This window comes from Marmota flaviventris, chromosome 13 (assembly GCF_047511675.1).
Source record: "Marmota flaviventris isolate mMarFla1 chromosome 13, mMarFla1.hap1, whole genome shotgun sequence".
NCBI classification, from domain to species: Eukaryota; Metazoa; Chordata; class Mammalia; order Rodentia; family Sciuridae; genus Marmota; species Marmota flaviventris.
Window position 1 is genome coordinate 74,060,809 of NC_092510.1, and position 16,309 is coordinate 74,077,117.

Genomic DNA, 16,309 nt, shown 5'->3' on the forward strand with positions numbered 1-16,309 from the left:
AGCAGAATAGAACAAAGCCATAGGCACCACACTACTTGACTTCAAAATATTCCACAAAGCTTTAGTAACCAAAGTAGCATGGTATTTACATAAAAACAAACACATAGACCAATAGAACAGAATAGAGAGCCCAAAAATAAATCCACAAGTTTAGCCAATCCATTTTTTTTAACAAAGGGGAACACACAATGGGGAAATGATTGTCTCTTCAATAAATGGTGTTGGGACAATTGAATATCCAAATACAGAAGAATGAAATTAGACTCTCATCTCATCCATACACAAAAATGAATTCAAAATGGATTGAAGACTGATTGAAGCCTTAAATGTAAGACCTAAAACTCCGAAATGACTAGAAGAAACAGGGGGATAACTTCATGACAAGGCTTGGGCAATGATTTCTTGGTGATGACCACAAATTTATAGGCAACATAAGCAAAAGCAAACAAATGAAATCACACCAAACTAAAGAGCTTCTGCACAGCAAAGAAAATCAACAGAGAGAAAAGACAACATACAGCACTGGAGAAAGCTCTGACAAACTATATATCCATTAATATCTAAAATATATAAGGAAATCAATAAGACAATAACTTGATTAAAAATGGACAAATGACCTGAATAGATGTTTCTCAAAAGAAGACATACAAATGGCCAACACTTACATGAAAATATGCTCAATATCATTAATTATCAGGGATTTATGAATTAAATATGAATATGAATTAAAACAGCAATGAGACATTACTTGTTACGATGGTTATTACCAAAATATAAAAGTTTTGGCAAGAATGTGGACAAAAGGGAACTCTTGCACTCTTTTAGTGAGGATGTAAATTAGTACAGTCATAATGGAAAACCAGTATGGAAGTTCCTCATGACAAGGCTTGGGCAATGGTTTCTTGGTGAAATCATTTAATAATAATATTTTTTTATTATCAAAAGGCCATATGTCAGCAGAATACAACAGACACTAGTATGGCAATATGTAAATCAGTGGATGTGTAACCGATGTGATTCTGCAATCTGTATACGGGGTAAAAATGGGAGTTCATAACCCACTTGAATCAAAGTGTGAAATATGATATGTCAAGAACTATGTAATGTTTTGAACAACCAACAATAAAATTTTTTTTAAAAGGCCATATGTCACTTAAGACTGTAGCTGGCATTCTCAGGGGGTGAAAAATGCACCAATGGAATTTATTTACTGTTCATTCATTGCCAGATCTAGTTTGGCCTTGACCATTCTCACTGGAGGATACTCTATTTTCCATGATTGATATGATGTTTGTTAGCCAACAATCAGAAGGGCCTAAATAGGCAAGGCAGCTATGTCCAAATACATGGAGAGTCCCACATGCTGCAGCTGCTCTCTGAGCAAAGTGATAGATTGAGACAGAGTGGCATGGCCGAGGTACAGATGGAAGAACTCAGCCATTGCCAAAATCAGAGTTGCAAATCTGCCACCATGTGCAAAATAGCATCAAATGTGGTCTGAAAACTGGCAGAAAGAAGACCTTTATCTTCACAGTCTTCCATTCTCTAAGCAGAATCAGGACCTATGATGCTAGAGGGCTAGTGAATGGAGAAACCACCCTGTGTGTGGTCAGGAAAACAGAATATCCCTAAAGCTCATTCATCAGTATATGGGACCAGAATTGATTCATCAGCAATCTTCATATCCATCACAGTTTTTACTAAAATCCAGGAAATCTCAATGCATTTAAATGATAAAATGACCAATCTCCTTCTTCCTCCCTTCTCTTCCTTCCTTCATTTTTCATGCAAACATTCATTATCTGTTAATATATTCCAGGCATTGCCAGTAACTAGATATATAAATTAGAATATACTCTCGCTCTGATTTTTTTCTCTTATTCTCCATACCTCATATTTGGTTTGAATGTTGACTGACAATATAATCTTTGTATCACTTACCATCTGTGACAGGACAGCCTTAGAACTTTACTGATGGACTTACTCCCTTTTGCTTCATATTCTTTGTTTAGCTTGGTATACCTTGGAGTGAATTTAGTTCTGTTGTGCTTTAATGCAGATAGGTTGTGTGTAGTTGTTCTACTCACTATTTGCTTTCTTGCCACCTTGTGTGAACAGTGCATAGATTCACTGAATGGAGAACTTCCAGAATTTACATACCATCTTTCCTATAGAGGAAGAATGTTTTGGACTTTTGAAATGGCAATGGTGAACAATGTTCACTTATTATTTATTCTCATGCATTCATTATTCTCCATCCCATTTCCCTGGTCTGCTTCTTACGCATGTATAATTTCCATGACATTTCTAAAGGAAAAAAAATATTTTTTTTCCTATTCTCTTACACAGTCACTTAACACACTACTTCTGACACAAGATGTGTTGGGATATTCCCCACCACAAGCAATTCTCTAGCAGATACCAAGTGCTCATTCTATAATATAACTCAATTCTGATACTTTCTTCCTGGAGATAGCACCAGATAGATCTGCTCACAGGTTGAGGGCTCAGTTACAAGACTGTCCCCACTTTAATATTAAAGAGATAGCACACTTTGTATTTAGTCCCTGGTATTTATTTATTCTTAGGAATATAACAAAAATTCTGTAATTTCTGATATATATTGGAAATTTTATCAAGTATTCATTTTCAGGGAAATTAAACCTTAAAAGTTATCTCGATCAGTAGGTTGTTTAAAGATTCATACTTTTATTTATTCAACAATATTAACTGAACCTACTATAAACCAGGCCCTGTTCTGGGCACAATACAAGAAATGACAAATGTTCTTCCCTCAAGAATCTTACAGTCAAATGAGAGTGGCATAAAACAATAATTGCAACTAATGGGTAGATGTCAGGCTAGAGAGCTATATAATTTGCCATGGCAGAAGCAAGATGGGGTCTCCCTTTTCCTGAGGGAGCCCAGCAAAGGAATCAACAAGTGACATTTTCCATTGGATCTAGAAATATAAATGATATAAATAATTTTTTTCTTTTTTATAGTATGATTTGTTAAGCCTGTATTTTAAAGGATCTATGTTAATATGATATGCTTAATTCATTGACATTAAGCAACTACTGTGTACTTTATATTAGGTTAGGCCCTAGGATACAACTGAATATAAATAAAACAGACAAGACATACCATAACTAAGAAAAACAATGTGATTATTTGTGACAAGGCCTAGAAAAGAAAAACAAATTAAAAGATTAATGTACAATAAGAATAGCTCATCTGCTCTGTAAGACCAAGGAAACCTCCCTGAAGGAAATACTATTCCATTTACCTGAGCAAATGTGTGAGTTTATCCACAACTGTTCACTCAGAATAGTAATGCATATTCACAGGGACAAAGAAAGTTTCTTAGCATCTTATAATGAAAGAAATGTGTCTTAGAGATGAGCTTTTGAAGGTATACAAATATTTTTACATGACAGAGCAACATTTCATTGTGAATTCTAAGGGTGTTGAGCCCAAAGTATTTCTAACTCTGCACAACCATTTCTAGACATCTGCCTGACACGGTGACCCATGCTGGGTCGTTGCCTGTGAATTCTGAGTATTTCTTCTTGCCACCCAAGTTCTGACTTGCTTGGCTCTCTCTGTGCCAGTACTGAGGCACTATCTCACCTGCAGACCACCTATGGCTGGGCCTATATCTTTGACCTCACTGGCCCTCCCTGGTGTACTTCTTTGATTTGGCCCCCTGGTGCCATATTTTTCTATACATCCTTGCCCTCTCTGCTGGGGTCACTGCTGACCAGAATATTCCAAGCCCAGAAAGTCTTTTCACTTTTTACAGTATGCCAGAACTCTAAGGCACGGTCTTCAGATCTAAAGAGACCTATTTATTTAGTTAAAAACTAATTATTTTATTATATATATATATATATAAATAATCTGGCTAAGACATCCTAACAAATTTATTATTAGGCTAAATGTAACTACTAAAATTTTTTAAACAAAATAATTAATTGGATTTTTTTTAACCATCACAATCATCTAAACCTGTAGGTTTAATGACTTTTCTATTTTTAAATGGTTCTTTGTCTTCTCTTCCTTCCCCATTTTCTCTCTAATGACAGTTTGGACTGTCACTGTTCATTTCAAGGTCACACCATCCAGATTTAAAATATCTCTAGGGAGGCAGATTGTGAATCAAGGAGACATGCAAAGGTCTTGCTGAGCTACAGCATATCAGGACCTGTGGCCTGTGAGACAGCAAGCATCCTCTAGGCCACATAAAATGTTCAATCTTATTTTCTTCCCTTATAAATAGAATTTATTTATTTATTTATTTTAGAACTAACCATTTTCTAGGTTCTGGGCAGGGAGTAGGGGAAAAATACAAATATTTGGCCCTCAAATGGAGACTAAAGAAGTTCAGAATTTTTTTTTTTTTTTGGGGGGGGACAAACTGACGTTTTTTTCCATGTGATAGCATAAAACCACTAGTGTTCTGGATAGTGCTCTTGGCAGAGGAGGTGAAAGGCACTCTTGTAAATAAAGACAGCATATTATAAATATATAACAGGCAGCAGCGTCTTCTAGCCAGGAAGTACATATGGCATTACTGACTAGAGGAAACCTGGCTCTCCCAAAGCAGAGATATCCCTCCTACCCGGGAGGCTTGGCTTCTTTCTACATTGCCTTTGTAATGTATGTAAGACACAATCTGTCTGATTTTACAAGATCTTGTGTGTGTGTGTGTATGTTCCTACTAGATTATGGAGGGTCTTTTATTCATCTTGGAATCTGCCTCACCAGTGTCCTAGCACAGTACTTAATAGAAATAATGATGATGACATTGATTCACTGGTTATTGATTTAACAATAACAACTTCGACTCCTCCTATAGTGCATATTATGTTCCAGGCACAGTTCTATATGATTCATATGTATAAATACAATCACCTATATGCATACATACACATATAATGTATGCATATATAGATACATGTATGCATATATAGATACATGTATATATATATATATATACTCAATTAAACCTAAAAGTATTATCTTGATTATACAGATAAGACAGCTAAGGTATAGAAAGCTTATATAGTGCATCCAAGATCATTAGAAATAGTAAGTCACAAACCCAGCTTTGAAGCCAAGAAAAACCAGCCTCACAGTTCTTCCTCACAGTTAACCACTACATTTGTACATAGTAGTGACTCAATACAAATATTTAAATTTGGACTTAATATTGAGGACACCAAAAGCAAAGTATGTTAAATGCAGTATCCTTTAACCATAGAAAGACTCATGATGTTAAGGTATGAGGTAGAGTAGTGTAGTGGAAATAGAGCCTCTGGCCACATTCTAGAGCTGCTTCAGACACTGAAGTGTGTGGCCAAGTCCCTGAAACCCTTAGGTTTCTCACCCATGAAGGGATGGAAAACCACTCAGAGATGATTCCAGTTTTGAAATTTTAATTTACCCTTGTGCATTTTCATGATGTTATCATCTTTATACATCTAATTAGTCCATAGTAGCAAGAGAAAATAAGGCATGGGAATTCTTACAACATTGATGAATTTTCCCTAAAATCACAGATCTATGGAGAGAAAGAAAAATATCTATAAAACCATATTCTTCTGGAGAAGTGTTGAAATTATGATTAGGAAAATCAAAATGGTGGGTAACATACTGAGAAGTGTAAGGTTTGGATTGGTGTTGGTTGACCTGGATACCAGTCCCAGTGCTCCCTTGTGCCATCTGTATGTTTTGGAGGGTCAATTACTTTACTGAGCTTTTGTTCCTCACCAGGAAAGCAAAGGTAATTACACCTACACTAGGTATCTTGTGAGCATGTAACTGTGCTAAAAAGTGCCTGACATCCAGTATTCAATAGGTGGTGGTCATTATTAAGTTTCATTCTTCATTGATGGATCTCAGTCTTTAGTTATGGCGGTGTCAGCATTTGCTAAAACTTGCCCCATGCCAATTCCTTGTTTCAAATAAGAACATACTGTTCTGAGTGCTATAAGGATAGTTTTAAAAATGTAGGCTGTGGATTTTGCCATCAAGGAGCTTATAACCATGTAAAGGTATTATGATTTAAATGGTATCACATTATTTCAAGGTAAAAGATAAGTACCATATCAAGAAGTAACAACCTTTTCAGAGTAGGAGAAATGTATCAGGCAAACATGATGATCAAACAAGGATTTATAATGTAAATGGTGATAGTTCTTTTAAATTATGAAGTAATAATTTATTGTGATGTGTATATAATGCCTACTTGGGCACATTGGCTGTGTGAATCATTTTTCATTATTGCAATGCACACACTGAGTTAAAAATTCAATTCCAGCATAATCCTTATCATAAATTCTATTACAATTTGTTATTTTAATGTTTTATATGACCTTAGACTTTAATATTATGTCCTGGACTCTCTGAAATTATCAAATATTACTTTCTCTAATTCTTTTGAAGAATTAAATGTAAACTACTATCTAACTTCCCACCTCTCTAACATAGTATCTTAAAAAAATTGTGAATCCTCAAAAATATATTTTTGGTCTCTTAAACAACTCTCTAGCTTGACATTTCTTAAATATTCCTTCCCCAGATTTTTATTGGTGAGATATCCATGTATTTCATAAAGTCAACAAGGGAATCCCTGATTGCCCAGGAGAAAACAATTTTGACTGGAGAATGCTGTTACCTGAACCCCTTAGTCAGAAGGATCATCAGATTCATAGGTGAGTACAGGAGCCTGCTGGGCCAGCCCTTGTGTATAGGTAAAACTTATTAAACTTGAACACATTTGGAAAAACAATCTAAGCTATGGAACTTTCAACTAAAAGCAAGGGCTGCTTTGGGATTATCCAGGAAGGACAGAAATGGAGTCTTCCCCTAGTGCCAAGTTGAATCTTTGACCCATGAAATAAAGTGGCACTTATTGCCTTAGAAATGGTTTTAAAGTTGCTTTTCTCCATAAAACATTTATCTGAATTTTCCCTGGACATATAATTCAATATTGATTGGATATTGACATATACCCGTTAGATGGGTGAGGCAACAGGTAGAAGAGGGAATACTAATAAATTAATTTAGAAATAATCAAATTTCCTGATTAACATTTTCTATCCAGTGGGGTTTTTTTAAATGTGGGAAATTTAACAAAGGGTTAAAATCTAATCCATTAGGGTCTTGAAAACAATGCCTTTCCAAAGTTGGAAAGAAATACTTTTATTAGTGTTTATGAGAAGAAATAATTTTTAAAAATGTTCTATATCCCTCCTTCTAGGACTTTTATTAAAAAAAAAATCCCAGGGTGCTTTGGTAATGATCATACATATGGGAATATATGTATGAGCACAGGTAGAAATAAAGGTATTTCAGAGTTCCTACAAAATAAATACTTAATAAATAATAATTATTATTGTGTTCTAATGAAATCTGGCAATTATCTACTGGTTGGATCTTCCTGGGAGCCACAGTAAAACTCCCAAGCTGTAACGTGTCTGGTATTTAAACAAGCCAAGGTGCCATTTGGTACACATAGAACTGAGACCAGATATATAGTATACACTCAACCCTTTGGATAATCTTTATTTCCACCCCCATCCCACTGTTTTCCACTGTTATAGGAAAGGGTTGAATGCTCTCATCCATGAGCAGATGACCACACCAAAACCAAATATGCAATAATGTCTCTAAATAAAATGAAAATGAGGAAAGTAGTAGAGTGGGCAGTCCAAGAAAATCAATGTAGAAGAAACAACCCTTAACATTAAAATAGTCCTAAGAATTGACTAATGATATTTTCTGAAAAGTTTTTGAATACTATAGAGGACTGCAATTGGCTCATTGTGATACCCTGATCAAAATGATGCCACTACTTTCTAGGTTACCTGTTTCAAACCATGGCTCCTTTCAAAATGTCCAGAGTCAGATCACTTACCACCAGATTGGCTAGATAACAAATCATCCATGGGGAAGAAAAGGAGAGAAAAGAATATTTATTATACCGAATGCTGAACTAGACAATTTATACACATTATTTTGTTTACTCCCCGTACAACATCCTGTAAGATATTTTATGGTTCTCATTGTACAGATGAAGAATCTGGTAGAAAATGAGGTATAGTAATTTCTCCCAAGGAATGTATGTGTGCATGGATGCATATGCATGTACATAATTCATTAAAGAAAGCAGATTGTGCTCACCACCTGATGTGCTTCCTGCACATGTAAACAAGTTATTCAGAGGGTTATTAGATTAGAATTAAATAGAAATTATCTTTAGAAAGTCATTGTTATTTTTCCTTGGCAAAGAAAAATCACACCCTAGCTGGGAACAGGGTCCAAAGAATAAAAATTTTAACTGGCATTTGATTTGCCATTTATGTAGGCCTGTATGCTTAGCCAAAGCAAGTCTTTGTTCACTGAGGATTCAGAGACCCTAATTACCCCAAAATGAACCCTCCGGGTTGCCTATTGGGGTGCACTATCCTCCCACACAAACAATGCATTGAGCAGAGTTTCAGGACCATCAAGGTTAAATAGAAATTTGTCACCTTGGAGGAACATCAAATTCCCACATTCATAATTGATGACACGTTAGTCCTTTGGGGTCTATTGTACGCTAATAGAAAGCTGAATGCAGAAAGCCCAAAGCAGAGGCATTCAAATAGATCAGTTAGGTATCAGCATCATGAAATAATGCTCATAAGAAAGGGATAGCCAGCAGGTATCATCAACCTTGGGGAAGAAAAAACAGCACTGGAAGGCAAGGGGCATTGATGGGTAAAAAGTTATTTGCTTAATGCTTTTCCTCTTGTTTTATGACAAGAGGATCTGCCTGATTGCTAGTGTAGAAAACCTGGGAGACACCTAAGCCATCTGGGAAGTTGTTATAAATGCAAATTCTGAGGCCTCATCCCATACCTACTGAATCAAAAACTCTGGGGATTGAGCCTGATAATATATGTTTTAACAAGTTTCCAGGTGATTCTGATGCACACTAAAGTTTGAAAAACACTGATTCAGGCCATTAAAACTTCTTGCCCTTTTAAGCAATCTTCCTACATTTTGTCCTGTGACTTAGTTCCATTCACATCAACCCCACAAAAATACCATGCATTGCTCGTCTTGCAGCTATTAATCTTTCTTAAGCAAAAATTTAGATAAGTCATTTCTTTGTCTAAAACTTTTCAATGGATTCCTGGTATTGTTCCTGCCTAAAACTTTTTAATGGATTCCTGGTATTCCATTGCCATACCTTTACCATAAAATCTGGCCAGATCCTAGTCATCCTTCAGAACACTACTTAAACATTATCTGTTTGCCCCTACAGACAGCTAGCTACCTCATCTTCCAGGCCCCCAGAGAGCCTTGCACCTACATTGTTTATAAGTACCTACCACATTAGAATGCATAATTAAGCCTATTATTCCTAATAATTTGTAATCCCTTGGAGAACAGGGACTGTATATTCTTCACTCTCTAACAATAGCATATAGAAGTGTGCCTGGCACATAGATTTTTAATAAATATAGTATTTTATTTTGTATTTTTTGAACAAGCAAAGAGCAAAGAGAAGCTGCTAAATGCTGATTCTTAAATATTCACTTGCCTCCTTTTTTAATTACCTTTATTACCAATCTTCAACTTACTTCTAGGAAATTAAAATGCACAAATAAGGCAGTTTTCTAAGGGGAAGGCCTGAAGTCTACTCTGATTTTTTTATATAGGAGGGTCAGAGTAGAAGGATGGGGAAGGGTCTCTCAAGGACAACTTACTGTTTCTGGGTGACTACAGATTGATTTTTCTTCATAGAAGGAAGAAAATGTACTACAAGGAGTAAAGACCCTTTAAATGGAAATGTTTCCTTTGTCAGAAATTAAAATAAAAAAAATAAGGTGGTAATCAAAATGTATATTAGGGATGTTATTGTAAAGAGCCTAATAGTCTATTTTTCTAGCCCAGTAGCCACCAAAATACATACTATGCAATTGGCATTGGAAAATGACAACTATTTCAGATAACTATTCTAATTAAGTTGAAATGGCATGACTTTTCTCTTGCAGTTTACATAATTATTCTAGAATCCATTACAAATAGTTTTTCCCAACAAATACAATCAGCTTCACATTGCAAAAAAAGACCAATGGATTAGCGAAATACTTTTAAAGAAAATAATGTTTATGCTGCCAAGGATGAAAAAAAACAAACCTGGGATTCTAATACAGTTCTGGTAAGATAAGTTGATATGCCCTTTCTGTATTGCAATTTGAGAATGTATTTCAATAGCCTTAAAGACAATTTTTTTTTACCTTAAAATTCAGTTTCAAATAATGTATCCTATGGAAACAGAGATGTAAATTAATTGTATGAATTAAAATATTGTTATCATAAAAATAAAAAATATCTAGTACAATTTTTAAAAAAACAATGCTGCCAACATAAGTTGCAATCTCAAAAAATGGTATTAAGAATGTATAATGGGGGCTGGGGATGTGGCTCAAGTGGTAGAGCGCTCGCCTGGCATGCGTGCGGCCCGGGTTCGATCCTCAGCACCACATACAAAACAAAGATGTTGTATCCGCCGATAACTAAAAAAAAATAAATAAATATTAAAATTCTCTCTCCTCTCTCACTCTCTTTAAAAAAAAAAAAAAAAAAAAAAGAATGTATAATGGAGGGAGAATATTCCTGTTATAATGTTAGTCAAATTTTTCTATAATTATTCCTAAACATAAGAAGGATACATCATTAAATAACTGTATGTTTGTGTGTTCCACAGAAGAGAGACTTAAGGGCTGTACGCTAAAAGTTAACTGTTATTATTTCTGAGTTTTAGAATAATGAGTGAACTTTTCCAGATAATGTGAGATTTTTTTCTTTTTCATTATTTTATAATTTCTATTTTTTAAATGATGAATATATATAATTTTAAATATCAGAAAATCTAAATATTAACAAAATAAAAATGGTAGGTAATAAGATAAAGACTTTCAGCTCTCCAGGAAGATGGTCAAGTTCTCTAATGGAATCTTCAGTGTCCGAAAGAGAGCTAAAAGTGGCACCTGGGCTCTCACATTCTTGTCCTAGACTTGAAGGGATAGCCCTGCCTCACCTCAAAGTTCCAAAATAAATTTTAAGTGGTAAAATGGAAAGAAAAGCTAAATCAAAGAGAAAACATTCAAATTAAGCCCTCTGTTAGCAAATGCTAATTGTCTTAATCCTGACCAAATTCCTCTGATTCACAAATCCAACAATAAGTACACCTAAGATTTGCATTAAAAGGACACCTCTTCTCCCATGTTTTATGTATAAACCCTCATAGTTTAAATCCTCTTCTAAACCATTGGGTCTTCTTACATTATGTTTACATGGATGTGGGAAGGGAGGAAAGGGACTGACTGAAGTAACAAATTCAACCAACATTTCTAAAAAACAAATATCAAGTTACTGACATGTACTTAGACAACTTTCCCTCATTTCCCTTCTTATTCCATGTCAATACACTTGATGGCAATACCAATCTGCAGATTTAAGTTCTCGGGAGAGATGAACTGGCATTCCCTTTTCAGCAGTAAAGACTTAAATAAGAAAGTCATTTTTTCCAAAAGCTTATGAAGTTCAGTTAAATTCTGTTCATTCAAATATACTTGAATAAACCTATTCTTGTATTTGACAATTATTAAACAATAACTGATTTAATATCAAAAGGTGATGAATTGAAAGCATTAGAATTTGATGAGGGTCTTTTTTTTTTTTTTTGGTGTGTTTGCCATATAGAAGGATCTATTAACACCTAAAATAATCTGTCATCCAGAAGCTATTTATTATGGCCTTTTCATTTGAGACCCCAGAGTTGTTCCATTGTTACTTCGAATAAAAATTTGATTAAATACTAAGCAAATTCTTTGCCATTTAGGTCAGTCTAAGGATTAGGTAGCACTGGACAGAACAGAAAATGCCATGGTAAACAGTTAATTCATGTAACACTAATTAATTGCCATAAATTAAGTGTGGTCTAAATGAAGCATGAATATTTTAAATGCAATTTCAAAGGTCATGATGTTTTACGGTTGTAAGAATGGATGCCCTGAGACAAGCTTAATGTCAGCCTTTTAGAGAACTAGAAAATCCTTTCCACTGTTGAAAGTCATTTAAATTTATCTGAAACAGACTTTATTTGATTCAATCAGTTTATTTCTACTTGCATTAGTATTTATAATTAAAATATAGGCGAGGGTCTGCATTCAATCTTCAATAATTTATTGAGCACCTACTATTATGCTAGGCACTCATTAATGTATTGAGAATATACTAGTCAACCAAATAGAATATAAACTCAACAAGGAAAAATTTCTAACAGGGGAAACCTGACAGTAAACAAATAAATTATAGTGTCTTGTTAGAAGACATGTGCTACAGAGAAAAATAACCAGAGAAATAAAACAGGGAGTTTGTGGGGGCAGATTTGCCATTTTAAGTGGGGAGAGGAGACTGTCATACAATGAAAATTATCTAGAAGTTGACAGTGACTTGATAGCAAGATAGGGATGCTCCCAACCAACTAGCTGCCCAGGGAAGTAGGCCAACTCCAAGAGCTCACTGAAAAGGTTTTCCCTGCCCAGGGAGTCTAAACCCAAGCCACCGTATCTGCATCATGAGCATAGACCATAAAAGAAAATGTGAAGCGGAAGGCAGGACAAGGGCCTATCACCAGATGGAGATATTTCTAGAACTCAGCAGTATCAGTCAGTTGAAGCTCTGGAACATAAATCAGGAGAGAACCAGGAAGGATCTTAGGGGGAAAGAAACAGAACCCCAGTTTCTAGACCCTATGAGCAGCCAACCCACCTGAAATTGAGCCTAAGGCATTTGGTGCTTCCCATTTTGGGTGGGGTTCAAGTACACAGGGGAGAAAGGATGCTAAAACTGGGAGGTATGATTGGTTTAAAAGACTAGCCAGGGAGCAACCTCTGCTCGGGTCTCAAGAAGCTGTGATGAGGCTGTTTTTTATTGCTCTGCTCAGAGCAGAAAATGAATCTATTCCCTTTTGAATGTCATTTTCAGCGAACCAGATTGTTACAGAACTGAAACAGATGACTAGCCCAGGATCCTAGAGCTTACCCTAATTATCAAGGGGAATGTTACTGAATCGTATGAGACTTTATTGATCATTTTCTGAGGATCCTCCCCAGAACCAGTACTTAGAAGCTGGGCTCATAAGGTCTCTAGCACTTCACAGTTTAGCCAATGCAAATTCTTGGCACTTAATTGCCATAAATCCATGTTCCTCATTCTCACCACTATTGACACTTCAGCCCATATAATTATTTTTTGTATAGGAGTAGAGTACTGTCCTTTGTGCACTGTAGGATGTTTAGCAGCATCTTTGACCTCCACAAACCAGATGCCAATAGCATCTCCTCCTCCACTAGTGTCAATCAAAATGTCCTCAATCATTGCAAAATGTCCCCTGGGAACAAGATCACCTTTAGTTAAGAACTACTGATAAAGATTTTAAGAAAACAAGTTTAGTTTAAAGATTTTCCCAAAAGTTCTGAATATTTTTGCTCTACAAAATAGTTCATAACAAAATTATGCACAGTGAGGTGCCAAATTACTATCTGAACTTCTAAAATTACTTTCAACAGTTAGTAAAGGGTAGTTTCAAAGCTTTCTATAATAATTATAAAAATCAATGTGTATTTTAAAAACTACTTAAATTATTACATTAGAACATAATAAAAGTGGCTGGAAATGCATCAAACAGAGGGCAATAGCATTATACTAGTGTCTTTTAACCACTAACATGGCTGGCAGCCCCCTGGCATGGAGGTGGTAGAGTTATGCAAGTCTCGAGGTGGGAATGGGGTTGGACTCAGATTGCCAGCTTCAGCATTAGAAAATTATAAACACAGAATCAGAAAGGGCATGTTTGAGGAATTATGGAAACACTCTGAAAATGCACACTTTGATATCCCTGTTTTTAGATTGCTTGGTAGATACCACTTGTCTGTCTCCACATTTGGTTTGTATCCAGGGCATACTTTCTGGACTCCTGTGCATCCACATTCTCCATATATTTTAAAGTTATCATTGCTTCTGGCAAATTGTTAGGGGTTTTCTTCTCTACCAATCAGAGTTTGGACCCATGCTACCTAACAAAATTAAGGAGCAGATACTTGGAAACTAACAAGGTGACAGACATTTGAGAGGGAAAACACCAAAGAGCTATCCTGCAAAAGTGCAAAGAAAGGAGACATTCTTCTTGAGTTAAAACTATGTTAAGAAATCATGTAATTTTATGCTTTGGGGGGAGAAGAAGTACATCTTTTACTTGGTTATCAGGGCATTTAAAAAAAAACAGCTGATCCAATTGTAAAAGGTGCTTTATTAATGCAAAGGATGAATAACAAATGATGTTAAATGTTTGTCTTAAGTGTTGAGAATGATGTTTTCTTAACTCTTTCATCAGTTTTTGGAAATAATTTTATGACTAATTTATAACTAGTTCCTTCAATTGTAATAGTAACTATTATCTACTTATAACTTATAATTTATGAGTTGTTTTTATCAGTTTCCCATGATCTGAATAAGAACTTTGTAATGTAGGTACCATTTAAAACCCATTTTGGAAGGAAAAGCCAAAGTAACAGGCATGTTCCTACAATTTACAGTGAGTGACCATGAAACAGAAAAATCAGCAGACTAGAATTTTTATGATTTAGATTCTTAGGCAGAAATTTCAAGTTCAAGGTCAGCCTTAGCAATTTATTGAGGCCCTATTTCACATTTTTTTTTAAAGGGCTGAGGATGTGACTCAGTAATTAAGTACTCCTAAGTTCAATCCCTAGTAAATAAAAATAAAAGATTCAGAGGACAGTAAGAAAAACAAGTTACCCTTCCACCCTGGTTCCACAGATGGGGAAGGGATTCTCCCCTTTGCATACCTAAGAATGAAAGATAGAGTCCAAGCAAACTATCAATGTGGAGGCTGCAATCCTAGCTATTGCAAAGTTTCACAAGCTTCACAGGTTTGTGGCCCACTTAAATAAGTAACATGGAATCTGCTCAGTAGCCTTGCTTTGGAAAAGAATCTCACATCTCTCAGTGAACTTCCAGTGCTGTATCCAGGAGCCATCATGAGAAGTGAGCTATTACTTGAATTTGAACATTTCTAGAGGTCAAAACCCACTGCATATTCCCATCTCTGGGACTCCATAGACATTCCACTACACTGGTTTGTAGAGTTTGGGGGTGAGTACTGCCTCTTGAACCCAACTTGGCCCAAAAAAGTGACTGTCACCTAAGTATGACCGGTTCCCTGCATTGTAGGAGAGGCATTGTGACACAAAAGGGAACAAAGGACACCACCCTTGAGAGCCAGGAGATCTAGTGCTTGCCCTTTGAAACTAAGAATGTGGCCAGTGATATGTGAACTCCTGCTTGTGCCAGGACTAAAGGCAGGTACCCATGCTGCTTCTGATACACCTCCCTCCTGTACCGTGTTCTGGCCCCTGATACTAACAGGATAGGAAGAAAACATCATGGTTTTACTGCTGCCCTGCCTATAGGGGCATGCTGAGGTAGTCTTGAGCAACACCCTGTCTCTAGCTATTGCCCTGCCCCTGGGCACACAAGGCTGTGGAGGCTGAGTGCAACTTTGCCTACACCTAGCTGACATCTCACACCTGGAGTACTGCCATAGAAGCTGCAGAGAGGGACACCACAGTTCCTGCTGCCACCCAACCTATGCATTTTCCACGGTGAGTCATTGCAGTGATGTCAGGACTAGGTGTGAGTGCCACAGAGTGGGTGCTGAATATTTCTGCCACCATCTTTCCTTGCACAGTGTCTGGGCCTATCCCACTGACTGGTTAAAGGACAGTGCTTCAGATCCCTCAGCACTGCTGATGCTGCTAATACCAGAGGGCCTTCTTAGTTGCAAAGCTAGCATGTGGGTACCTGTGGCATCTCTATCACCCAATATGTGCCACCACTTCTTTAAGAACAGCCACACAGGGAGCACCCCCATACTCGTTGCTGTCTATACCACACCTGCCTGAACTGCTAAGAACTGCTAGAATATTCCCACTCTTACATAGACCTCAGAGACCATAAGTCTGACTCCAATATGGTAATGAATTTTGCCCAAATTCACTAATCATAGCCAAGGAAGCTATAGGGAAACTACATCATGGCGCCCAGATAGTTTGTTATGTAATGTTGACTTTAATTCTAACATCCCAAGACACATCTTCAGAAGAAATCTGCTTACTAAGAAGGCCATCCCATAAAAGTTGTAGAGATTTCTGATCCACCA

At 36.3% G+C, this 16,309-nt stretch overlaps 1 protein-coding gene across 1 annotated transcript in view; it reads left to right on the plus strand.

Annotated features, from left to right (window-relative positions):
* Plppr1 (phospholipid phosphatase related 1) overlaps window positions 1-16,309 on the plus strand; it is a 136,360-nt gene that overhangs the window by 90,964 nt on the left and 29,087 nt on the right. The window contains exon 3 of the mRNA XM_027930957.3: window positions 6,587-6,719. Coding sequence (XP_027786758.1) covers window positions 6,587-6,719 — 133 coding nt within the window. The remainder of the gene's footprint in view (window positions 1-6,586; window positions 6,720-16,309) is intronic.